This window comes from Natator depressus, chromosome 1 (assembly GCF_965152275.1).
Source record: "Natator depressus isolate rNatDep1 chromosome 1, rNatDep2.hap1, whole genome shotgun sequence".
NCBI classification, from domain to species: domain Eukaryota; kingdom Metazoa; phylum Chordata; order Testudines; family Cheloniidae; genus Natator; species Natator depressus.
The window spans coordinates 196,451,622-196,477,796 of NC_134234.1; the positions used below are offsets into that span (position 1 = coordinate 196,451,622).

Below are 26,175 nucleotides of genomic sequence, written 5' to 3' on the forward strand. Positions count from 1 at the left end.
TAATTCTGGAGCTCAGCGGGAGGTGTTTAGTTGCCAGAATTAGAGTCTTTCATACAAAAGATTTTATTGTAGAGATTCGCTGACATCTTTAACAAAATATTTTTTCATATGAATATTAGTTCTGGTGAAAAGCGGCAGACTGAGACCTCTTTATCCACACATGTCTGTCATATGAACTTCAGCCTACAGACTCCCCCCCCCCCCCCAAAAATGTGCCTCAGCCCAGTCTTGAGAAATGAGCTCAGGGCATGAGACAGAAATACTGCCTCTGCGATCCATTCATCACGATGGTAGTGGTCTTGTGATGTTAGCTTTTGCTCACTTGGAAGAACTGGATTTAAGCCACCATCTAATTTCTGTAGGCCACTAAACAGCTTGTCAGACAGTAACAACTTTTGATCCTGACCAACCTTGATCAGATTTGGACTGGTGTCCTAGAGTTGAAAAGTTCTGAATCCCTTTACAAATCCAATGACCCATCCAGTACCCCAAATTTTCCTAATTGTTCCCCTTACCATTAGAAAAAGGTTGCCTGATGTTGAAATTCAGTTCCTCCTTTGTTTAATTTTAGCCTGCACAGCATTATTAAAAGTTAGAACTAATTTCTATATCATTTATTTTTTATACATCATCTTTGACTTCTTAAATAGCCACTCCCGCCTTATGCTATTTACAACGCAATTACTTATAGATGGTTATAATATAATCAAGTTGGATGATACTTTTAGCAAAAAACCAAAGATTCAGAAAATAAATGCAAAAATACCTCCAAAATTTTGACCCAGGAACTGTGGTAATTCTATTACCAGTCAGCAGTTCCCAGTTGTGTGAATCAACTTCTTAATTTGAAAAACATGCCTCACCTAGTATGATTTATTATATAAAGTTTTGTTATACACACTGGGTGAACCTTTCCCTCAGAGGGAGAGAGAGTTGTGATCCCTCTCTTTAATGCATACAAGTGGAACACGCTGTGAGACAAATAGCCCAACTGAGAATTTTGGCGTGGTTTAAACTTTAATTGTTGTGTTAAATGGAATGGATATTGTTAAGATGTAAAAACAGTCTTTTGCTACTAGCTCAAAAGTTATTGGGTATAAGTCAATCTTTTACACAGTTGAGGCCCATCATTTATTTCCCTACTTTTTTTTTGCTTGATGCATAGATGTGACAACTTGTCACAGGCTAGTGACATCTATTTCCAGTATGTAAGAGGATGTTGGGCGAATGACAAGATCATGACCAGGCAGTTGGCTAATTTTAAGAAACTGCTTAGGCCTATAGTGGCCACTGATGCCAAAAGTGGGCCCAGACAGAAGGTTGGAGGCAGCTTCCTCTAAAGTGAGCTCTACACTACGTCTGGTTTTGTATTCTGAGGGAGCTGATGGCATGTAGTTGCAAAATGATCTTTCCACACACTATGGTCATCCTGAGTGGGACTTCCCACACTGGCCACAGGCCAAAGCCTGCCCAGGTTACTGAGGATTGGGCCACACTGACTGTATCCAGAGTGAACCATCTAACTGGCCCCAAAGCTATGAAGGTAAGGGCCTAAAATGGAGTAAGTGGGAGAGTTGCCCCCTATAAGGGTCAAGACAAAGGGGAAGCCTGAGTGCTCTCTCAGGCCATCAACATCATCTGAAGCAAGTGCCCCTCTTAGTCCCCATGGGCAGGCCACCCCAGGGAGGAACAGAGGAATACTTTGGTCCTTCAGCTTTTCCAGTCTGAGTGGTCTAGGTGCACTCACCTCTCACCAGTGCCCCCTGGTTGAGTGTGCATGTGCCTGCAGCTTTTTCCTCAATTTCCTCTGCTCCCGGTGTCCCATCGGCCGCTGTGCTTGTCAGGGGGGTCTTCGGTTACTCAGCCCTCCAGCTGAGTCACACTCAGTCCATGTGAGAAACTGAAAAAACCCCTCCAGGGTACACAGTACAAAATGTCTCCAATGTCCTCCAGCCTCCCCTGGGCTCAGTCTTCTAAAACAGTCCAACAGGGCCCACTGTGGTATGCTCAGTTGGTGTGTCCTTCTTTGCATCCCTCTCCAGGCTCAGACTTTAACCAGTCCTATAGGGCTCACCATGATACCCACGCTTGGTCCGGCTAGGTTGCACAGCTCCTACTCTGGAACAGAGCAGCACCCCAGGGGGCTTCTTCCTGGGGACTCCTAACCTCTACTGGAGTCCTCAGTGACCCCAGCCCTTCTGCTGAGCCACCCCTCTGACTCAATTTGCTGACCACAGTTCTCCGCTGAGTCAGTCCCAGTGCAGCCCCCTTCCCCAGAGTGCCACAGATCTAATTCCCTTTCTTAGGATGTAGCCACTTCCCCCGAGTGGCTGCTCTGCGTCCAAACCCAGGGACGCTTTAAGTATAGCAGGCTCATTTTGCATCCCTTTACTAACTGTTGCTCTACATTTCCCCAGGCCACTTCCCCATAGCCCTTCTTCATTGAGTCCCAGCAGCCAGCCAGAAGCTCCTTCCTTGCTCCCCTAGTCCCTGCCAGTAACTACCTGCTTTGGCTCTTGAGGTCCCTGAAGTCAATCAGGAGCCCCTTTTGCTCCCCCAGTCCATGCTAGCAGACTGAACTCACACTGGCCTTGCAGGTCCTTTTATATGGGCCTGCTGGGCCCTGATTGGCTGCTCCCTGCAGCCTCTCTAGCCCGCTTGGAAGACCTCTCTACTGCTCCTTTCCTGGAACGAGTGTGGCAGGATACTGTGGCCTCCAGAAAGGGACCTTTGAGCCTAGTCCACCCCATCACACCCATGAATCCCCTGAAAGCCAACAGGCAAGGAGTTTACAAGAATTTCCTGATTCTGGTATTTACATTCTGGTTCACTAAAGAATGTCATGTGAGGTCTCAAAGGAAATCCAGGGTTACAATGGTCAGTAAAATCACTGTGAAATGTATGTACAGGTGCTATGCAGGGAGTTATGTACGTATACTCAAAAAAACGCTTTAAAGTCTGAATCAAAGCAGAATTGACAAACAGGTTTCCTGTCAGATCAAATATGTTCATTCACCTGTTGGCATATAGATTAAACATTTTAAGCTAACAAAATGGGGGCACATTTGCATATGAATCTAACAGAATGATATGAAGTCAACAAGGAAAAGCACACAGCAGGGGAAGGTTTGCAGGACTATATCTGAGGAACAGAGAAGACACCCCATAATCCTGCACCTAGGAAGTGACTAGGCAGTGCATTTACATTTATGAAAACAGGATCTCAACCAGCCTTGGTTGAAATACTGCAAATGACTTTTGGGGTGAGACAAACTTCTTTAGAGAGGAGGTTTAGTCTCTAGAAAGCGTGTTATGATTTTTTTTTTACATGTAACCTTTTGCTTCCATTTTCCTTACTCACTCTCTCTTGCATCTTGAGCAAACTTATCCTTGATTTCACTATAAATATATCTCAGTGCTGTGGTATTACACAAGGAGCTGATCCTGAGTTGGATCATACAAGCTGGTGTGTGCACTGTTTTCTTGGGGACAGCAAACCTGCTATGTCTGTGACTGTTCAGTGGATAAGGTGCTGAACACTGCAGGGGAACCTTTGCAGGAGCTCAGGGACTGGGCTGCACTTATTGTTAACCTGCAAGAAAACAATAGGGCTGGCATAGCCCAGAGGAGGGTGCTTGGGTGGCTCACAGGCTGGTGGTATCAGGGATCTGACACCCAGTTAAGCCCAAGCAAAGTGTCTCTCATGTGGGAGGCAGGAGGGTAACAAGATGACTCACAGTTGTGGGTGCCCCAAGAACCAGCACAGACTCATGCTGGTGACAAGCTCTACAATAAAGCTATTACATCATCTGTGGCTGTAGACACACTCCTGCGTCACTAGTAACTGTAGCTACAATCCTGCAACATGTGACACCAAGAGCACAAAGCAGAAGAAATTTAAATCTTTTTAAGTATCTTATTTTCCCCCTTTTTTCTTTTTTCTTTTTATTTTACAGAAAGACCTGTCCATAGTTCTGTTAGGGTGTGTGTGTGTGTGTGTTTAAAAAATCCACCTTGGGAACAGCATCAGTAATGTTTCCCTAACTGAAAATCCTAATTCTGCCACCGAATCATTCCAAGTGTTTCCTCAGCTAAGAAAGAGTGTTATCCAGAGCTGCTATAGTGTAAGTTGTAAGCATTGCTCAGTAAAACTACCTCTGTTCTGTTCTGAAATAACTTGGTAAATAATAAGAGGAGAACATTAGTTGCCATAACAACATGCGATTTCAGAAGGAAGCATGGAATAACATGGAAGATGTAATTTAAGACACCACTTTGGTCTCTGTACTTCCTTATGAATAGCTAAATTGATTGTGCTCTTACAGGTGATATCTCTTGGTCAAGGTCTAAAACCAAAATGGACAGCGATGTCCTTCACCAGCTAAATGTATTTCAAGATCTTTTGATTGTGGGGTTTTTAGACTAAAGCCAAACAGCTGTCTCCTTCAGTCTCTTGATGCTGGATAATAAAAAGTGATTCATTGTGATATTAACCTCATGATTTTATTACCTGCTGTAGTAATTTGATAATTTGACCACTTGATGACTCACTTCAATATTGTTCTTACGCTGTTGATCCATTGATTCAATTTCAGTTGCTACTGTGATTTAATCATTGTAGTGCTTAATTCCTAATTAACTTACTGAAATTTTAGTAGTGTTAGCCTTAGTGATATGTTAATTTAAATGTTAATATCTGCTTGCTTATTGTATAAAACCCATAAAAAGTATACAGAATAGGTTTATTCTTTCAAATAACAACATGGGCTTGAACTACATGGAATAAGCTAAATTAGCCAAGTTACCAGAACACCACTTGGCTGTCTCCATAAATCAAAATCTTTATCCGTCACCACCCCATCCAATAAACTAGTATATTTAATGTTAAATATTATATTTTGGAATGTAATGAGTTCTAAGTGCTACTGAGTCCATCCTTGCAAAGAAATAAACTCCCTGTAAATGTGCAAAAAAATATGTTAACTATTTATCAATTGTATTGTGGTAACACTTATGCCCCCTATAGGGATGAGGACTGGATTGTGCCAGGCTCTGTAGAAATGAGCCGGGGGGAAAGACAGTACATGCTCCAGAGAGCTTACAATATTAGCATATGACGAAACACAAAAGATGGAGAAAAACAAACGGGGGAGAAGAGTGAGGACAAACAGTGTCAGGACTGTGTCTGGTCTGTGCATTACCTGTTTAATGATCATTAAATACCTTGTGAGATGGCGATCATAGACCAAATTATTACAGTTTATTCCACATCTAGGGGGAAATAACCTAACAACCTACTGAGAGATCTTCAACCTCTTATAGTCTAGGAAGGGCTTAAGTCTGACCATTTTCACATTTCAAATTACGACTGTCATTTTTTCTTTAAAAAAAACAACCCCTCACACGACTCAGTAGATAACCACTTATCCAGCAGTCTTTGGAACTTTCAGGAGGCTTTGAGATCTGTACTCAGGGTCATGATGATAGCAACTCAGGAGCTGCTCTGTAGCTGTGCTCCTACAGTGTTTAGAAGCTTACTGACATTGACTTCAGTACTGCAGAGCTTAGAAAGTCTGTGATGTAAGAGTTGCAGTAATATAGACTTTAAGAGCTCTGGTGGGCTCACTGGAACAAGAACTCTGGTCCTGCAGAGCTCCTGTACAATACAGGATTGAGGATCTTGTGCAGTTTAGGAGCTCCAAAGGACTAAATTCTCCAGGATGAAAGCTCTCGTCCTGCAGAATTTAGTATAGGAGCTCAATGGGACTGAAATTTCAGGGGACAGATCCAACGTTCACATAACCCATGGGAACGATTCCACTGGGCCCCAGGCTTTCAATTAACCCGAGTTCAGATAACAGGTTTGACTGAAATATATATAGGAGAGAGAGGGAGGGAGAGAGAAGCAATGAAACAACTGCAGCATATCATGTCACATAGCTCCTCTAATAGCGACATCACATAAACAGTTCAACACCTGTTTCTCCTGGGAAATATCACACCCACTGATTCAGCTGGAGCCAGTCTCTGATCAGAAACTGCAGCACAACAAATGTTGGTCTGTAGTAAGATTTCTTGCAGCTTAAATTCAACATCTGTAGTCATATGGATTAAATAATGTAATCATGGGCATGAGAATAGAGACAATTGGGGGAAAATGTTCATGAATATTTTTGACAAAAATGAAGGGGGCAGAAGTCAATATGTGTCATCATTTTTCCGTTTCCAACAAATAAATACGACAAAAATTTCAGTTTCCATTTTTTCAATGAAAACCTGAAAAAATGTGTGAAAAACAGACATTTTCCAAGGAAATTTCCATTTCAATAACAACAAAACATTTTCCATAAAAAAAATTTCAATGGACAAATTTCACCATTGACTCATAGACTTTAAGGCCCGAAGAGACCATGGTGATCATGTAGTCTTACCTCCTGCACCACAGAATCTCACCCACCCACTCCATTAATAGACCCCCCTAACCTCTGGCTCAGTTACTGAAGTCCTCAATGCAAACAAAGAGAGTGCCATGTTGGAGGAGACCAACGGTCACTTTAGTTCAGTGTTTTGTCTCCAACAGTGCCATTGCTGGATGGTGAGGAAGGTGTAAACCTCCAACAATGCACTTTATTGTGCCATACTAATATTGAGAGAGGAGGGTAAAGTTTCTTCTTAACCTTAGTTGACCAATTTATGTCCTGAAACACAAGGCATCAGCCTAAATCTCTTGCAATTTTACTTTAGTAAGAGCAACTGCAAATGTTGGCCCTGAATTCTCCGTTGCTTGGTGCCCTGTGCAGTCATAGGCCTGTGCAAAGTGTCCTGGTAGTTTTTCACCCGGTTTGCCCAGAGGTAAATGACTAAACACGGTGCTAGGACATGGAGAATCCAGCCCCATATTTACTCCTTAAACTGACATAGGACCAGATACCCATGTGAATGAAGGGAACAGAGCAGTTTTTCACTCGCCTCTTCACAGCCGGGAGCAATTTAAATCTGCATTTACATTTTAAATGCCACACAATTACGCTTAGAACTATCATTAAGCTAATTAGTCCCAACCATTTCTAGGATCAACCTGACTCCCCACTGATACCCCGTTAGACATTCCTTTCTGAACCCTGACTCCTTGTTCTGCTGAAAAGCGCACTTGGTGCTTGGATACCACAATGATGGACAATGTGTAAGTGTCACAGGTCCTAGCCAGCACCCCTTCTTGGCCACCCACTAGTACTGCTGTGAAGGGAATACAAGCCTCTGGGCTCTGGAGCCCCTGAGGTGCGCTAAGGTCCTGGAACCCGAATGGAGTCCAGACACTACCCCAATCTTGGGGTCCCTAGGCACATTATCAGGGTGCAGATCTTCTATCTGGCAACTCTCCGAGTTTTGAACCCTAGTCCCTTTGGGCACAGCACTGACCTTTCTGGCTCCCTGGTACTTACACACACCCCTCTCCCAAAACACAGCCAAAAAGATATGAACCTTCTGGTCTACAATTTAACTCTCTCAGGGGCAATGTGGTAGTTGCGGGCACAGAACTCATACTGGTAGACAAACTTGGCCCCCAATTCTAGCACCATTGCTCTTAACAGATAAAGCACAGATCATAGACAAAACAAAAAACATCCCAACCACAATGTCCCTCACTAACTCCCCCTTCCCTTGTGAATCTTTGGGTGATCATCTGTGTTCCATCAGGCAGGCAGGCAAGATCCTCCACCGACCTCCTTGCCTACCCTGCCCCTGAAGCCAGCAGCCTCCCTCATCTTAATCTGGTGCAAAATGGCTCTCTACCCCAGTTCTCCTATGGGAGTCTTATAGATTCCTATAGTCCCCCTATAGACTCCTGCTGGAGTCACCTGCTTCTTTTGTTCTGCCTTTTGGTAACTTTCCACTGCTCCCAACACCCCTTCCGGTTAGGCAAGAAAAGGGAATGTCTTCTCCCAGCTAAAGCAAAGCCATTGCCTCAAGGTGTTTTACTTAAGACTAGACAATTATTGAGTGTTAATCACCCACCAGTGTCTCTGTGTTGGCAGTGATGTGACACAATCCTGCTAATTCACGGTGGACCCACATACATGTAGGCTTCATGATACAATTTCATAAAATCATCGGCAATGTGTTATACAAAGAGGAATGATCTGAGGAAAGCAGAAATTACCATCATTAGTCACTGTCAAAATGAAACTATGTTCTTGCATAGAAAATGACTTCCTCCGGCAATGCTGCCTAAAAGGGCTGGTCTACACTAGAAAATTAGATCAACCCAGCTGCATCCCTCGGGGATGTGAAAAATCCATACCGCTGAGCAACATAGGTAAGCCCCTGATGGCTGTGTCTACACAAGCACTTACTGAGGTATAACTTATGTCACTCAGGGCTGTGAAAAAGCCACCCTGCTGAGCGATGTAAGTTACACCAACATACGCGCCAGTGTAGGCAGTGCTGTGTCAGGGGGACTCTCCCGCCAACATAGCTTCCACTCTCGTGGGACTCGAGTAATTAAGCCGATGGGAGAGGCTTTGTCTGTTCCGTGTGGCTTTTGCAGGAGACAGAACAAGAAAGCAAGCACTCCAACTCCGTAGTAAGTATTTAGCAAGGAAATGCATTAGATTATCTTTTGTTTTGGCTTGTGATTTTCTCCGTGCTGAGGGGAAGGTGTATTCCTGGTTTTTCTTTTTATAACTTTAAGGTTTTGCCTAGAGGGAAATTCTCTGTGTTTTGAATCTAATTGCCCTCTGAGATTATCTCCCATTCTAATTTCACAGAGGTCCTTCTTTTACCTTTTTTTCTTTCTAATAAAGTTCTGTTTTTTTTAAGAATCTAATTGGTTTTTTTTAGTGTCCTAAAAAAACCAAGGCTGGTCTGTGCTCATCTTGTTTATTCTCAAGCCTCCCCAAGAAAGGGGGGTGTAGGACTTGGGGGGATATTTTGGGGGAATAGGACTCCAAGTGATCCTTTCCCTGATTCTTGTTAAATCACTTGGTGGTGGCAGCATTTACCTAATCCAAGGTGCAAGGGAGAATTTGTGCCTTCGGGAAGTTTTAACCTAAACTGGTAGAAATAAGCTTAGGGGGTCTTTCATGTGGTCCTCACATCTGTACCCTAAAGTTCAGAGTGGGAAGGGAACCTTGACAGGGCCTGATGCAAAGCCCATTGAAATCAGTGGGAGTCTTTCCATTCACTTCAGTAGGCTTTGGCTCATGCCTGTGGGTTTGGAAAAAAGAGTGTACCAGTGACTCTGGCCCATAGAGTCATCTACTTTTTTTTTTTGTAAGAAAGAAGCAAGTGGGTGACTTGCTGATTGTATATATTTATTTATGCTGATCCTCAGCAAAAAATATCTTATTTAGATCCCATCTGCTTTCAGCCAGGTTTGGGAACTGTTTGAATCAGCAGCATCAGTATTTTCCTACCCGCAGCATAGAGCACGGTGATGTAGTAATTAGTGCACCCCGGGATAGAAAGAATGGTCCATGGCAAAGCCTGGTTCTTGAAAGGTGACCTGTACAAATGGACCCTGATACTCCCTTGGAGTCAAATTGACGCCATTCTTTGCAGGCTCAGAGCCCAGACTAGGACAGTGACATCTTTAGTCATTTCTGTAACAACAGAGTCAGATGACAGGTGATCATTCCGAGATTCCACGTAGAGTGTGAAAAAAAATCCCTTGGTCATTTGTCCTGCATCGCCAGGCTATTCTAATATGGAAAACATGTGATGCTGAACCTGGGGATCAATGTACGGAGCCTGCTTTTGGCTTAAAGTGGAACTATTGTACTGAGAAAACTCTCAGGCATGTTTCAAAGAAAGACCAAAATAATTTGCCTTTCTGTCATTTGTCAGCCCGTGTCCATGCTGCATTGGCTGGATTACTGAGGATCTCTATGCTCAAAGGATGGGAGGCAGCATGGATTAACATATGTGACTTGGAGTCAGGAGATCTGGGTTCTATAGCTGACTGTTGGGTCAAGTCACTTAACCTCTTGGTGTCCGAGTTTCCCCCCTGTACAGTGGATTAAGTTGGGTTGTAGCTGAGGCTGTGTCCCAGTGGAAGCCCCTCAGCATAGACTCCATTTGTCTTTTTTGGCTCCAACACAATATGGTCTTCACCTGATGCCAAATCAAACTCCAACTGAAGTCAGTAGAAAAATGCTCCTTGACTGGAGTGGGAGCTGGATCCAGGTGCCCAGTTCTTCCCTCCACAAGATATGAGTAACTCCTGCTGAAGTCAGTGGGAATTACTGCAAGGGGAGATCGAGGCCCCAGGTTTGCCTTTTGACTTTCTGACATCATCATCAGCCTTCCCAGCTGGGTTCCTAGAGTCTGCTCCAAAGCCCACTGCACTCAGCAGCCCCCTTTGCCACTGTCTTTAATGGGCTTTGAAAAAGGCCACAGAGTGGGGCAGGAGACACTGAATTCATGCAAGGGAAGCAATCGCATAGTTCTTATTTCCTCTAGTCATGTGGAGGAAAGGCAGTCTTCTGAGACAGCTTCTAGCCACTCGTTACCTTCAGTTTCCCCATGAACTCTAACACACTTGTTGCCCTTTGTACTTTTGTAGTGTTTAAATGGTGCTGTACACCTTTACACCTAGCAATAACAACTGTTGTTTTTAAAAAGAAAAAGCTATTTTTAGCATGCTTGCCAGGGCTGATCTTCATCATCATCATCTATTTTCTTGAGAGCCGTTTGGTTGACTGCAATGGAGCCATATTGAGTTACTGACCCTGAGGATCTGACCCTTGATTTTTTTTCTCTCAAACTATACAGCTAAAGAAATGTATACACAGTAGGTGTTCCCAGACTTTTTTCCCTGAGGCCCACCTGTGCAGCTGCAATAGGCACGGTGGCCCACTACTAACACTTCTTGAGGAAAATTATTAATTTTATTTACATGCATATAAACTGCAACACTGTACATGAACAATGCACGTTCTCTTTTCATTTTAATGTAAGCAGTTGTGAGGATAGAAATCCCTAGCAATATGCAGTCAAAGAAAAGCTTCAAGATCTTTTGAAACCAAACAGCTTTAGTAAAGCTACACTTTAAAAAAATGTCGAGAGCAAAATGTCGTGTTCCAACAGGGAAAACACAATTTTGTATAAAACTGAACAATAAGAAACATAACAAGAGTAACAAAATTGTGAAAAAATATGTGTTAGTATTCGTTGATTTTAAAACAAAATAGTCGTCCGACTTTGAACACTATCTTGTATTTTCACATTTTTTAGTGTAAAATCTGAATTTCTGTGCTGTGTAGGTAAAGCCCCAACCCTACCATCTACTAATTAGAAAAGAATCAAATACTGCAAATAAAAATACAAAATAACAGTTATATTATAACTCACTGAGGCAACGGGTACTCATCCGATCTGGTAAAGGAGAATCCAAACTTCAAGTATATATCATTGTATATTCTTATCACTTTCTTTTTTTGGCTGGCTCATTTCGTGTAGCTGTAGATGGTCCAGGACTTTCATTATCTTCTCCCCCAGTGCACCCTTCTCGTTTTCAAAAAATATATCACTCCATGTCAGATTGAAACACTGGTTCCCATTTTTTACAGTTGTACATGGCAGGCTGTGTGTATATTGCTAGGTTACCTTGCAGTGAAACGCAGCACTGTACTCGTGAAAATCAAACTTGACGTATTGCAGCTCAGTTTGTTAAAATAAATGAATAAATAAAGTTTTTTTCTATACCCAGTCCAACATACACAACTCAAAACATTACATCTATATAGCTTTTACTTTGATTACCCAAGTCACATGGAGTTAAAGATTTACTAACTAAGAGCTTGGTTGGAGAATGCAGTTGCGCCAGTGGCTCACCTGGGACTATGCTGGGACACAGCCCACAGTCTGGGAACCCCCATGTATACTTTGTACCATTGGTAATAATTTTAATTATTATTATTATTCATGTTGAAGCACAGGAAGACTATGCCTAGTTTAGCCTCAAGACTTCTCATAATTCTGCTAATTCTAATTACAGATCATTTTCTCTCCTTGCTTCCAAGCTACTGACAAAATTTTCATCTCGCATCCACACAGCACAACTCTACAGTTTTGCTTTCTCTGGGTCTGCAAGGAATGGATCATTTATTTCCCTGGAAAAGGGAGCGGCGACACCCTTTATTGAAAACGGACATAAAAACATGGACATCACAGATGGAGAACAAAGACAAGGTCATTCCATCTGTCTAGGGACCAATGAAGATTGTTCCTTACAGTAGCTTTCTCTTGTCCAGGTTTGTTTTAAAAGTCCCAGCTATGGAGCTTCCAACCCTGCTCTTGAGATAGTCTAATTGATCCCAATGACAGGAAGTTTTACTGCTTTGCAACCTAAATTTTCCTCTTTGTCTCCACTACTCTTAGTTATACCCTCTTTACTGGAAATACAGTGGTGGGAGAAAGGTGAAGCAATCCGGTACTATGTGCAGAAAGGAATAACGATACACTGGGCCTGATTCTCATTTACACTAAGGCCTCTTTATAGCACCTTGCCAGTGTAAAGGGGCTTTAGTGTAAGTGAGAATCAGGCCCACTATTTTTCTGCATAATTCATAGGGCTTCCTATTTCAGATTACCCTGTAAAGTTATTTTCCATCCTGATTTTACAGAGGTGACTTTTACCTTTTTTTTTAAATAAAATCCTTCTTTTAAGAACCTGACTGATTTCTCTATTGTCCTAAGACCCAGGGGTTTGGGTCTGTGATCACTTTGTAACGAATTGGTTAGGATATTATTCTCAAGCCTCCCCAGGAAAGGGGGTGTAAGGGCTTGGGGGGATATATTGGGGCAATAGGAACTCCAAGTGGTCCTTTCCCTGATTCTTTGTTAAATCACTTGGTGGTGGCAGCGTACCCCCCAAGGGCAAAGAATTTGTGCCTTGGGGAAGTTTTAACCTAAACTGGTAGGAATAAGCTTAGGGGGTCTTTCATGCGGGTCCCCATATCTGTGCCCTAGAGTTCAGAGTGGGGAGGGAACCCTGACAAGCCGTCTCTGCCCCTAGCCCCCGCACCCCACCGCAGGGCAGAAGCCCCGAGCTCCGCCTCCTCCCCCCAGTCTGGTAGGTGGAAAAGGGGGGACACAGGAGGTTCTGTGAGCTGCGTGTTAACTATAAAGGAACTGCATGTAGCTGGCAGCCACGGTTTGGCCACCCCTGGGCTAAGTCACACAGGGAGGCTGTGGTAGCGCAAGGAATGGCACTGGGATCTGTCACGTTTCAGGCAAGTGCGCTAACCCCTGCAGCATCCTTTCCAGGCAGGCTCTTAACAAAGGGAATGGTCATGGGGATCTATATGAGCTGTTTCCAGGGCAACAATCTCCTCTCAGTGCCATTGCGGATGCCTGTCCACTAGGAATCCCTGACTGGGAGGGGCGGGGGGTGTTCCTTTCTACAGCAGTTTCCCCCCAGGGCTCTCTGGCATGACTCAGACATATATTTTCATTGCTTGTCACACAGAACACAATATGCTGCTTGAACATTTGTAGTCGCACGCTCCTCTGACAGAATAATAGGTTTGTTTTTTCTGCCAGGGTAAATCACCAGCAGCCCTTGTGCCCAGGCAACGGTTATTTTTTACTTTCATTCCCCTCCACCTACCCAAGTGCTCTTCATTTCTTAAGCTTCAGACAATTGAAAGCTTCGCAAACAAAGACATGTGACGAACCTGCCTCTGCAATTTGGTTTTAATTGGAGATTTCACGCTCCAGGGGTGAGACATTTAAAGCCAATATTAAATCCATTCCTACAGCCAGTTTGACCTCACTTATATTTTGTTCCTTGGTGCAGATTTCTCCACATCCCCACTGGCAGGCTTCCCTCATCCCCTCCAGGTCTCATGCACCTCCTGGGGCACGGGCAGTCATTGTTTGATCTACCTAGGTAAAGTAGCAGGGGGTTGGAGGCAGTGGAGTTGATAAGCTCACAGGCAATCCCTCAGCAAGGAGCTAGCTCCTGAGCTGCTATAGACGGGCATTGCTGATTTACATCAGTTTCCCTCAGGCACTTGTGTGGCCCCCAGCACCACCGTATCTGAGCACCTCACACTCTGTACTGTATTTATCCTCCCAGCATGCCTGTGAGGTAGGGCAATGCTATTGCCCCCATGGTGTGGATGGAGAATGAGGTACAGAGGGACACAGAGCTGAGCCCCAATCTCCCCTGGCTCTGGCTGGTACACTAGCCACTGGACCACCCTTCTTTTCACTGAGGATCTGGCCACAAAAACATATGCGCTTCCTAGGATCTCGTTCTCTGAATGAGCCTTGCTCACCACCCTTCCCCCACCTCTAAATCACCACCCTCATCGTCATCTTGGCTGATGTGACACAGTCCTCTCGGCAGCCTACCGGGGCTGAAGTGACTCAAGTTGTTAGAACAGGCCAAGGCTCAGCATTTTTTAGTCTCTGTCTCTCTTTTGGGGGGCATCAGAAGAGTTAATCCGATTCCTGGGCTAAACAGCCGCTTCATAAAGCCACAGCAGCAGTCCTTGAGCTTTGCATGCATTCATAAGCCTCATTATGTAAACGTGGCATTAACTGCATCGCAAGCACAAGTATTTGCAGATCCCATTGCAAATGAATAGATCTGGCGGCGTCTGGAGGCAGAGCTGGCTGCACCTAACACAAGTAACTTGCTCAAGCAGGACAGAGAGCAGGAGAATGAGTACTTAGACCATCAGTGACCTCTCCCATAGACAAAAGACATTCCAGCTCCCGGCTGAATCAAATGAGCACTGCTTTCCAGCAACAAGGCAGAAGTGGGGTTAATTTTTTGTCCTTCAAAATATATCTGCATTTAGAATTTGTATCCCCTTCAGTGAATGTGCTGATCAGCCACGCTCCCACTGATGTTAGGTGGAGCCACGTGCGCTCTTTACCTCTGAATATCAGGCCATGCTTTAGGAAAGTGATGAGCACAAAGCATCAGCTTGAGTCAGGCAGCTGCTTTGCCTATACAGAGACATCAATATACCTGATCTATAGATCACCACTCCCCTGTGATTCCAGTCCTGGGCCCTCACAATTCTACCAGTGCACTCACTCCTGACCTGCAGTCCTGGATCCTTGCTAGCTGTGTAGCAGCTTTGTGATGTGGACAAATGGGAATTAAGAGAAAACTCAGAGAGGTCAAGGGGACAGTCCTCAGTGAGGGCAAACCAAGATCACTTTATTGGTGTCAGTGAATTTACACACATTTACAGTAAGCTGAGGATCTGACTCATTGTCCTTCGTGATGACTACAGAAGTGAGAGTCTAATGAACAATGCCACTGTGCCATTTAATCCCTGTGGAATCTCAGTTCTAGGTAGCTGGGTCCTATAGGTTCTCGGTGTTCGTATGAAACAGGGCCCAAGGAACAATCTCAGAGCACAGACGTTCCCTCCTTAGAAAGTGGGATTTTTAAAGACTAATGCCACAGTTATCCATGCATTTACTCTAGCTGCCAAACTGTTTTTCATTTCTCCCTGGCTTCCTCCTCCAACCCGCCTTGTAAATAACACAAAGAGTAACCAAGAACGATATCTCCTCTTGTTGGTTTAATGTTTTAATGCCTTTGTGCTCTGTGTGTCATGCTGGAATACTAAGCGCAGACTCTGATGCAATGTTTTAGTCCCTGTCTGCAATGGCCGATGGGAGTTGAAAGAATCTGTACACAGCTGATAATGTGGAATCAGAGACAGCAATGTTGCGGCCAGGGATGCCACTTTAAACAGTTTCCAAATGCGGGGGAAATGATGCTATCTTCCAGATCTGAGTCTGGGGCGTCATAAAAGGAATTAGACTGGATAACATTTCCAAACCCAGTACACTGGGATCAGTGCTGAAACACAGCAAATAAAATCCCTGAAAAACCCAGCACACATGCTACATATCCAGCCTAAGACCTGCAATAGCTGCAAGTCATTACCATTCAATGGCTGTTTGGTGGCCTATGTGAAATAAATGTATGGTCTCAAGCCAGTTTCTAGTGAAAAAACCACAGCAATTAGCAGTAATTGGTCCCTTTGTTGTCAGCAGCCGCAGAACAGTTGATGAGTGAATGAGCCATAGGGACTCAACTGTCGTCTCAGCTCCTACGGGTTCTCTCCAGGTCAGGCTTGAAGGGTATGGCTGGTGGACCATATGAAAAGATATAGTGCCACTGCCCACGCTGTACCTGTGCTGGGGATGAGAATGCCATGGCTGTCCATCTTGAACTGCACTGAATCCACTCCAAACGTGTACAATAAAATAAAGACATTATCTGTAGGGCCGAGATGATTTGCTTAGTAGGAAAAATATAGTTGAATTCAATATCCCAGTGTATGGTTATGACTGCGCCACTCCAAAACCAAAGAACACCCTAAAGTCTTAGAGGACTGGTGGAGAACTTGGAGCCAGAGCAGATGGAGGGGGTGGGGGGAGACTTTCTCCATGGCTGATAGCTCTGCTCCCTCATCCAAGGCCCACTGAAGTCCAGGGAAAGTCTCCCACTGAGATCAGTGGTCTTTGGATCAGGCCTTCAGCCAGTGGGGATATGTTTGTAAATAACTGAGTCCCAAATTAGAGAAATCTCAAAACATGACATGCTTTTCTGAGCTATTGCCTTTTATTACTTATATAGTGTCAGAGTAGGTGCACATGGCTCTTGGCAAACAAGGCAGGAGAGACAAGGTCACTGCCCCAGAAGCCTTGCAATCAGCATTAGATACAATCCAAACAGAGGGTCCAGTGAGAGGGTGGGTGCAGGCAGTTTCAGAGCAGAAATTTGAGAAGCCAAGTAAAAGAAGACTGACTGGAGACCAGGAAGACGTTGCTTGCCCTATGGGTAGGGGTCTGGAATGCTGTTCGTTCTCCCAGCTAATGACTCCTGAAAGGAGACCCATAGGAATTGACTTCATATATAATGTACCAGATTCCCTGCCTCCCAAAATAAATCCTGGGATAGGGGAAAGGAGGAGGAAATCTCTGTGAGGTTCCCCTTGTGGATACTGTCCAACATTTCATCAGGGGGTGGGGTTTGCATTTCCCCATGAAATCTGCCATGGGACCTGCTACCACATGAAAACGATTAATAATGGATGATTTGTGCTATTAGCATATGTTCTTTTGGTTGATTGAACACATCAGTTTGCTGGGTCAGGGTTTGCTCAGCAGGGATGAGCCTGAACCCAAACCTTAGCCCTGGACAACTCCAAACTTTGAAGATGTTTGGATCCAGGTCTAGATCTGAATTTTGTAGCTTGGCCAATACATCTATAGTGGACCGAATCAAACCCTGGATCCAGCTTCCTACAAACGTAGAAGTTCAGATTTGTATCCAATTTTGTAGCTTAGGTCCCTTTCTTTTGCTTGCTGGGAGTGTTTGGTAGGTTTCACTTTAATTCGTTTCTCCTACTATCTGTTCATGCCTCCTTTCCTTATGTATGATCATTCTTCCTGCTTGTATCTTTGTATCTAATACCTCTTCATTGACTTGTTCCCTTCTGTTCTTTTCTTTATCCATTTTCTTTGATCTGTGGCCAAGCACTCTTAACACAGACTAAAAAAAAATAATTGAAATCAACATTACCAACTGGCTTGGATTCACCTGGCACATTGCCTATCTTTCAGGAAGATATTTGATTTACGGTGTTGGCTTTTTAATTTGGAAAGTTATTTGGGATGTTATTGCCAATTTCTTGACTTGTTTATTGACTTCAGACGTACGTTGGTCATCACAGCATTTTGAATCCGAGTGTACTGTACTGTATGTTGTTTTACAGAATTTCACCACTGAAAATTCATAAGATTGCTTGGTAGTTCTCTTCTCTTTGCTCCTATTCTTGGCATTCTGTGAGCAAGGGAAATGCTGGGTTAACATGCTCTTGCTCAATTTGTTTCCTTCAAAGTTCCCCCCCGCAGTCCAGACTGCCAGTTACTTAGGGCCAACTTCTGCCGCCTTAGTGATTTGTTTTGCTCACTCATGGCCTGCAGATTCTGGCCCTGCATCTGGGATCTCGTGTCCTGATCCTACAAAGGTTTATTCAAGTATCTATCTTTGTTCATTGCGAGTAGCCCCATTGACGCAGTGCGTAAAGCTAAGCACACGCACACATTTTTGCATGATTGGGGCCTAATGGAGGACTAGGGAAGAACGCCCATTGAAGTCAATGGGGGATGTCCACTTCATAGTAGGGTTTTTTCCTGGGAGGACTGAGGCCTCCTAAATGTATTGTGTGTGGAATCTAGATTTTTTACATACATGACACAGGTGGTAAAATCCTGTGTATTCTTTTACAATGATTTTGTTTCAGATAGGCTGGACAAACTCTGCTCCCAGCTCGGTATGATTGTGGAGTGTCTCCACTGACTTTAGTGAAGGCTACATTTACACCTGAGTAACTGAGAGCAGACTGACCCCCTGACAATATTGTTTACCCCTATATTGTCTTTGTGTGGTTAGTGCCCAGATCCGCCACTCTTACATTGAGCAATATCTTAGTCCGCAAATAGTCTCATTGATTTCACTGGGTAAGGCACAGTGCTATTCAACATGAGTAAGGGGGAGAGGGGGCCTGAATCAGGCCGGTGGGCTCCAATCCTGGAAAAATGGATGGATGTGCTTAACTTTAAGCATGTGAGCAGCCTCAGAGACTTCTCAAAGCATGACCCTGGATTTCTGTGGTGGCAAAGCATACATAATCACGAATAAAGTAATATCCTCCTTTGTCATTGTACTATCTCATGGAAGGCAAATCCAGGCACGCTCAGAGCTACAGGCCTGGGGTGTTATTAGCAGAGCTCTTTCTGCCTACTGCACGTGCTAACAGCTGAGGCACAAAATTCCACTGCCAGTGGAGTTGAGGTTCTCAGGTTTAAAACAGTCTGGGAATCTTAAAGGGGAAGACCACTGCAATAACCCATGGCTGATGGGATAAAGATGGGCTAGAAATAAAATTTTAAAATGGAAGGATTCACTGGCTGCAAGCTCAGGACCCTTAGATATTTAAACAAGTTATCCTGAGAGCCAATTGATGTCCTGCCAGAGCACTTCCTTATACTGTGTACTGGTTTCCCTTCAGCTGTGTTGGCGTCTCTCTGCTTGGAAGATGCTGTGCCACGGTTATCTTATGTTATGAAATCCCAAGCACTTAACTGAAAGAGGTTTTGATTCCCTCTTGATCATCCAGGAAATATGCCTTATTTCAGCATCACTTACTGAACATTGGAGTGGGGGGTTAAATATGTGAGCGATAGCAACATTGTACAATTTTATCACTAGTTTCATGATATTTGGTGTTTTGCTTAAAGCTCCAACTCCTGGAGTCAGGTGATTACATGAGAACATCAGCTTTTATTACTAAAAAAGTACATGTCTAACTTTCATGCTCGCAGAGAAAAGCTTGACAAACATGATCTAAGTGTACCTTGAAGGCTCAGAAATCAGTAGGCAAAAGGAAAGAATCCAAAATTAATTTTTAAAAGTCTCTTGATTTTTAAGCCAAACTCATGAGTTTTTGAGGGCCCAACTCATTATTTTGGGATTGGCAATACTGTTCATACTCTCCTCAATCACCCCTGCCACCTCTCTTGCCTCTGTCTTCATGAGGACACCACCAGCTAGGAAGAGTGGGTTTGTTTGGCTACAAACTCAATTCAATCTCAAATTAAAGGAGACTTACATAGGGGAAAAATTGATTTATGCCTCCCTGCACCTTTTAAAATTATTTTTTCTCTTTGTAATGTATTAAAATATGCCTGAAAAGTTTTTTTTATTGTTTATTAAATGGTCGTTTCCCCCCCCCCCCCCCCCCCGGCTTGTTTCTTACTTTAGAAGCAGCAGGTCTGTAAAGGCTGGTCTTCCCTAGTTTTGCTAGAGGACCCATTGAAAATGCCAGAGATGCAGGCTATGAGCTTCCTCAGCCCTTATCTGAAGGGGTAATGGTGTTGAATGTTTAACAGAGACTGCTTTTCTCTCAAGTGTTTCAGTCAAACACATATTAACCCTATGGGCTTAAGTGGGTCTTGAGGGATGCATAGGTCTTGTGCTGCTCCTCCACACAGGGGTAAACTCCACCCCTTGTTTTGTAGGTGTGCACAGCACTTCACTGCAATGGAATTTAGTCTGAATTAGGGTTGCAGATTTGGCCCACTCCATGACCCTGAGTCAGATCTCATGTGCACTGGTTTTATACCACTGTAGCTTCACTGACTTCAGTGGAATTACTCCTGGTTACTACTACGTCCAGCCATACCTGCAGAGACCTGGTAGCAAGGTACCTTTCTCCATCGCAATCGTCCCAGCTCTCCACTTGAGGAGGCCTCTCCCCAGCCAGGTGTATCAGCTAAGTATGGAGTGCAGTGGCTGGGACGCAGTCCTGGAATGGGTTCTATTCCTAGCTCTCGGTGCCATGTTGGTAAAGGCATTACCCCTCAGCCTCAGTTTCCTACCTAGGCAGTGGGGGTAATGGTGGCTGCTTTTGAGAAGCAGTTTGAGATCTGCAGATGAGGCATGCTAAGCATTATTATAAAAAGATGGCACCAAATGGAAAAGGCACCTTAAAATGTAAATGGACCCCAAGAAAATAAAGGCTAATGGGGTAAGATATGGTACAATACGATTTTCTGTTTACTGCAGGAGCTTCCCTTCCAAAGCCCTTGCCACACAATATACAGAGTTATAGCCACCTCTGGGGAGCAAGGCATAACCATCATGCTATAGAACAGGGCAGGGGCCGCTGAACCAATAAAAGTCTTTTGGGCCTTTTATACCACCCCAGCAGCAAAAGGGGACCATCACGTGTGTGGAGATAGCTCCCGTGCAGAAGATTTCCTTTGCCAGTGTAAAACTAGCAAGAGGGCTGTCTGCTGGCCCTGCTCCTAGCCCCTGGCAGATCAGGGATATGTCAGGAGCGTGGCTGGGATGCACTAAGCTATTCTCTCCTTCCCAGGGCCCATACCAGAGAGCAGAGGGCAAATTAGAGTAGCCCTACAGCTGTTCTCACTTACCCCAGGGGCCAGACAGGCCTGTTCATGGCCCAAGAATACAGGGGCCAGACCCTCGGCTGTCGCTCATTCCCAGCTTCTGGCAAACAGAGGCTAGGGACACCATCCCTGCCCTTCCTGGCTAATAGCCATTGATGGACCTATCCTCCATGAATTTATCTATTTCTTTTTTGAATCCTATTATGGCCTTGGCTTTCACAACATCCTCTGGCAAGGAGTTCCACAGGTTGACTGTGCATTGTGTGAAGAAATACTTCCTTTAATTTGTTTTAAACCTGCTGCCTATTAATTTTATTTGGTGACCCCTAGTTCTTGTGTTACGAGAAGTAGTAAATAACACTTCCTAATCTACTTTCTCTACACCAGTCATGATTTTAATAGACCTCAATCATATTTCCCCTTAGCTGTCTCTTTTCCAAGCTGAGAAGTCCCAGTATAATCTCTCCTCATACGGAAGCCATTCCAAATCCCTAATCATTTTTGTTGACCTTTTCTGAACCTTTTCCAATTCCAATATATCTTTTTTGAGATGGGGCGACCACATCTGCATGCAGTATTCAAGATGTGGGCGTACCATGGATTCATTTTGAGGCAACATGATATTTTCTGTCCTATTATCTATCCCTTTCTTAATTATTCCCAGTATTATGTTCACTTTTTTGACTGCCGCTGCACATTGAGTGAATGTTTTCAGAGAACTATCCACAATGACTCCAAGCTCTCTTTCTTGAGTGGTAACAGCTAATTTAGACCCCATCATTTTATATGTATAATTGGGATTATGCTTTCCAATGTGCATTACTTTGCATGTATCAACACTAAATTTCATCTGCCATTTTGTTGCCCAGTCACCCAGTTTTGAGAGATCCTTTTGTAGCTTTTAGCAGTCTGCCTGGGTCTTAACTATCTTTAGTAATTTTGTATCATCCTCAAATTTTGCCACCTCACTGTTTACCCCTTTTTCCAGATCATTTATGAATATGTTAAATAGGACTGGTCCCAGAACAGACCCCTGGGGGACACCACTATTTACCTCTCTCCATTCTGAAAGCTGACCATTTATACCTACCCTTTGTTTCCTATCTTTTAACCAGTTACCAATCCATGAGAGCACCTTCCCTCTTATCCTGTGGCAGCTTACTTTGCGTGAGGGAAGTGAGGGACCTTGTCAAAGGCTTTCTGAAAATCTTAGTACACTATATCCACTGGATCCCCCTTGTTCACATACTTGTTGACCCCCTCAAAGAATTCTAGTAGATTGGTGAGGCATGATTTCCCTTTACTACCATGTTGACTCTTCCTCAACAAATTATGTTCATCTATATGTCTGACAATATTGTTCTTTACTATAGTTTCAACCAGTTTACCCGGTACTGAAGTCAGGCTTACAGGCCTGTAATTCCCTGCATCACCTCTGTAGCCATTTTTAAAAATTGGCGTCACATTAGCTATCCTCCAGTCATCTGGTACAGAAGTTGATTTAAATGATAGGTTACAGACTACAGTTGGTAGTTCTGCAGTGTCACATTTGAGTTCCTTCAGAACTCTTGTCTGAATACCATCTGGTCCTGGTGACTTATTGCTGTTTAATGTATCAATTTGTTCCAAAACCTCCTCTAATGATACCTCAATCTGGGACAGTTCCTCAGATCTGTCACCTAAAAAGAATGGCTCAGGTTTGGGAATCTCCATCACATCCTCAGCCATGAAGACCAATGCATAGAATTCATTTAGTTTCTCCACAATGGCCTTATCATCCTTGGGGACATGTCCCATGGTTCTTTGCACTGCAGTAAGCTGAGCTAGTCTATGAATTCTTTCCCAAATGAACTGTAGAAGAACTTGTCTGTCTTTTCTAGGCACATGGGGATGGGGGGATTGTGGGAAGGCATTGGAGGAGTAGCCTCACTTGAGTGGTGCTAGCTTACATCCGCACTACAGAGTGGTCATGTTGGCAGCTGACGAGTTTTGCTAACTTGGGTTATAGCTTATAGCCTCTGGTAGGCCATCCAAATAGAGTTAAAAGCACCACCAGCTTTCATAGGATAAGAGGGAAGGTCCTCTCATGTGTAGGCATCAAGGGAAAAAATATGGTGGGTGATGAGCACCCACCGGCTGCCCCCCTACCAGAACCTCCCCCCAGCACCTCCTGCCCGCTGGTGGGCCCCACTGATCAGCGCCTCCCTCCCATCCTTACCACTTGCTGCAGATCAGCTGTTTCACGGTGTCTGGAGGCACTGGGGTGGAGGAGCAAGGGTGAAGTGTGCTCAGGGGAGGAGGTTGAACTTGGCAGGGAAGGTGCGGGGTGGGGGCAGGAAGAGGTGGGGTGGGGACGGGTCCTTGGGGGAAGGAGTGGAGTGGGGGCGGGGCCTAGGCAGAGCCCGGGGGGAGCACCCTCGGCAGATTAGAAACTTGGAACCTATGCTTTCGTGGATCAGTAACTGGTTAAAAGATAAGAAACAAAGGGTAGGAATAAATTATCAGTTTTCAGAATGAAGACAGGTAAATAGTGGTGTCCCCCAGGGGTCTGTACTGGGGCTTGTACTGGGGCTAGTACTGTTTAACATAGTCATAAATGATCTGGAAAAAGGGGTAAACAGTGAGGTGGCAAAATTTCCAGATGATACAAAACTATTCAGAATAGTTAAGTCCAAAGCAGACTGTGAAGCGTTACAAAGGGATCTCACAAAACTGGGTGAGTGGGCAACAAAATGGCAGATGAAATGCAGTGTTGAGAAATGCAAAGAAATGCACATTTGAAAACATAATCCCAACCATACATATAAAATGATGGGGTCTAAATTAGCTGTTACCATTCAAGAAAGAGATCTTGGAGTCATTGTGGAAAGCTCTCTGAAAACATCCAGTCAATGTGCAGCGGCAGTCAAAAAGTGAACCGAATGTTAGGAACCATTAGGAAAGGGATAGATAAGACAGAAAATATGTTGCTTCTATATAAATCCACGGTACGCCCACATCTTGAAAATTTTGTGCAGATCTGTTCGCCCTATCTAAAAAAAAAAAAAAGATATATTGGATTTGGAAAAGGTACAGAAAAGGGCAACAAAAATGATTAGACATAAGGAACAGCTTCCATATGAGGAGAGATTAATAAGACTGGGACTTTTCAGCTTGGAAAAGAGACAGCTAAGGGGGGATATGATAGGGGTCTATAAAATCATGCCTGTTGCGGAGCAAGTAAATAAGGAAGTGTTATTTATGCCTTCTCATAACACAAGAACTAGGGGTCACCAAATGAAATTAATAGGCACGAGATGGATCACTTGATGATTACCCTGTTCTCTTTATTCCCTCTGAAGCATCTGGCATTGGCCACTGTCGGCAGACAAGATATTGGGCTAGAGGGACCATTTGTCTGACCCAGTGTGGCCGTTCTTATGTACTCATCTCCAAGAGTTTGAATGTGAGGATGGGACTTGAGTTATGGGCAACATTTGAGCTATTACTTGAGTTATCTCTGCAGTGAAAACAAGACTACAAGAGACGCTCTCTGCCACCTCCCACAGCTGGATACTGAATGAGTCAAAGACTTCTTTAGTTCTGCAGAAGGATGGCTGGAAACAAAGACTCTGTTGCTGCAGGAAATCAACTCTGAAGTATACACAGAAAAGAGGTCAAGGTGGGTATAACCCCCCAGTGAGCTTAGTGTGGGTGGGTGAGGAGGAGGAACTGGAGGGACAGCTGAGAGGCATTGTACAGGGAGAGGAGATTTCAAGGCCTGTCAGTAGGTGGTTAGAAGAATGCTCATTTTGGTCTATGAGTATGGGGGTGAATGAGTCATTGAAGAATCTTTCCCATGACAAATGCCCGCACTGACCCACAGAACTACCAGACACTTTACGTCTCTACCAAAGTCTCTGTCCTACAGAGGAAACCATCCCACCCACCTCCACTAGTGATTGGCCCCTATTTAAACACAGGGCCCCCAGTTACATGGGGCCAGCTGGGCTTTCAGAGAAGCTGAATATGCATTTGGCTTGTGAACAAAACCTGGCTATGTAAGACTTCAGGGGAGGAATCTCTGCTGGTTCCTAGCATTTTTAAAGTATTTCTCCCTTCCCTGAGGAATGTGTGATAGTGTTCAGAATTTATCAGTTACCCTGGGAAGTCTGGCTAGGAAGAGCCTTGGCAGTGCCTCATGCACTGCTCTAGTCATCAGTAGTCTGTACCACTGCCCTAGCAAGAAACAGAAGAAAACAACCTGTGCAGAAGTAATAATAAGAGATTGTATCTGAGTTTTCCTGTGAATTTTCTCCCACCAATGACTTTGCCTCTCCCCAGCTACTGCAAGGCATCAAAGTAAGTGGTGACACAATAGTTGCATATTGGTAACACCATCCATCCATATGTTTTATAGATATGTAAATATTCCTCTCACAGGCCTCTTGAGGTAGGACACCTAAGTCTGACTATTCCCATTTTGTAGCAGGGGTAAATGAAAAGCAGAAATGAAAACTCAGAACTTCTGGTTCACAGGAAATTGACATTCTGAAACCTACTTTCATTCTCATTCAGAACAAAACCAAATGTATCAAAATTCTGCATGAACTAGAAATTCTCTAAAATGTTTGTTGTGGAAACATCAGCACAGGGTGTTTCCAAAACAGAATATGCTCCCCAGACCCTGGCAGCTGCTGACTGATATCGGCATGATTCTTCTCAATTTCACTGCTGCCCACCATGGAAAAGCAGCCCTGAAGCCGAAAAGAATCATATCAGTTTCAATCAGCAACTGCCAGAACTTGCATGGTCTCAGGTGGGCGCCATGGGGGGTCCCAGTTCCAGGGCAGTGTGCAGCCCTATGACGCCTAGGCTTTCTAGCAGCTCGCTAGATGAACTGGTAGGAAACTGGACAGATTTGCAACAGACACTTGCCTGTGATTTGTCAGTAGTTTGTCAAACCTGAGTCATTTCCACAAAACAGTTTGGGTTTGACAAATCAGCATTTTCCAGTGAAACCCTGTTTCTCTGGAAAATTTCCAAACAGCTGTAACAGAGACGTTAAAATGGCTTGTCCAAGATCACACTGTAAAGTTAGCGGTGGAGATGGGACTAGAACCCAGATCCCCGACTAAGGGCTTGTCTACGCCACACAACAATGAGAACTAGGGGGGTGTGACTTTTGTGGCACTCTAACTGCCCCTTGTGGAGCGTGCTGGCATTCTTTAAAAA

General features: G+C 44.1%; 1 protein-coding gene across 1 annotated transcript in view; it reads right to left on the reverse strand.

Annotated features, from left to right (window-relative positions):
- Positions 1-17,423: 17,423 nt before the first annotated feature.
- DPT (dermatopontin) overlaps positions 17,424-26,175 on the reverse strand; it is a 42,975-nt gene continuing 34,223 nt past the window's right edge. Inside the window, exon 4 of the mRNA XM_074947281.1 lies at positions 17,424-17,536. Within this exon, the coding sequence (XP_074803382.1) occupies positions 17,527-17,536 (10 nt within the window). The 3' untranslated portion in view covers positions 17,424-17,526. The remainder of the gene's footprint in view (positions 17,537-26,175) is intronic.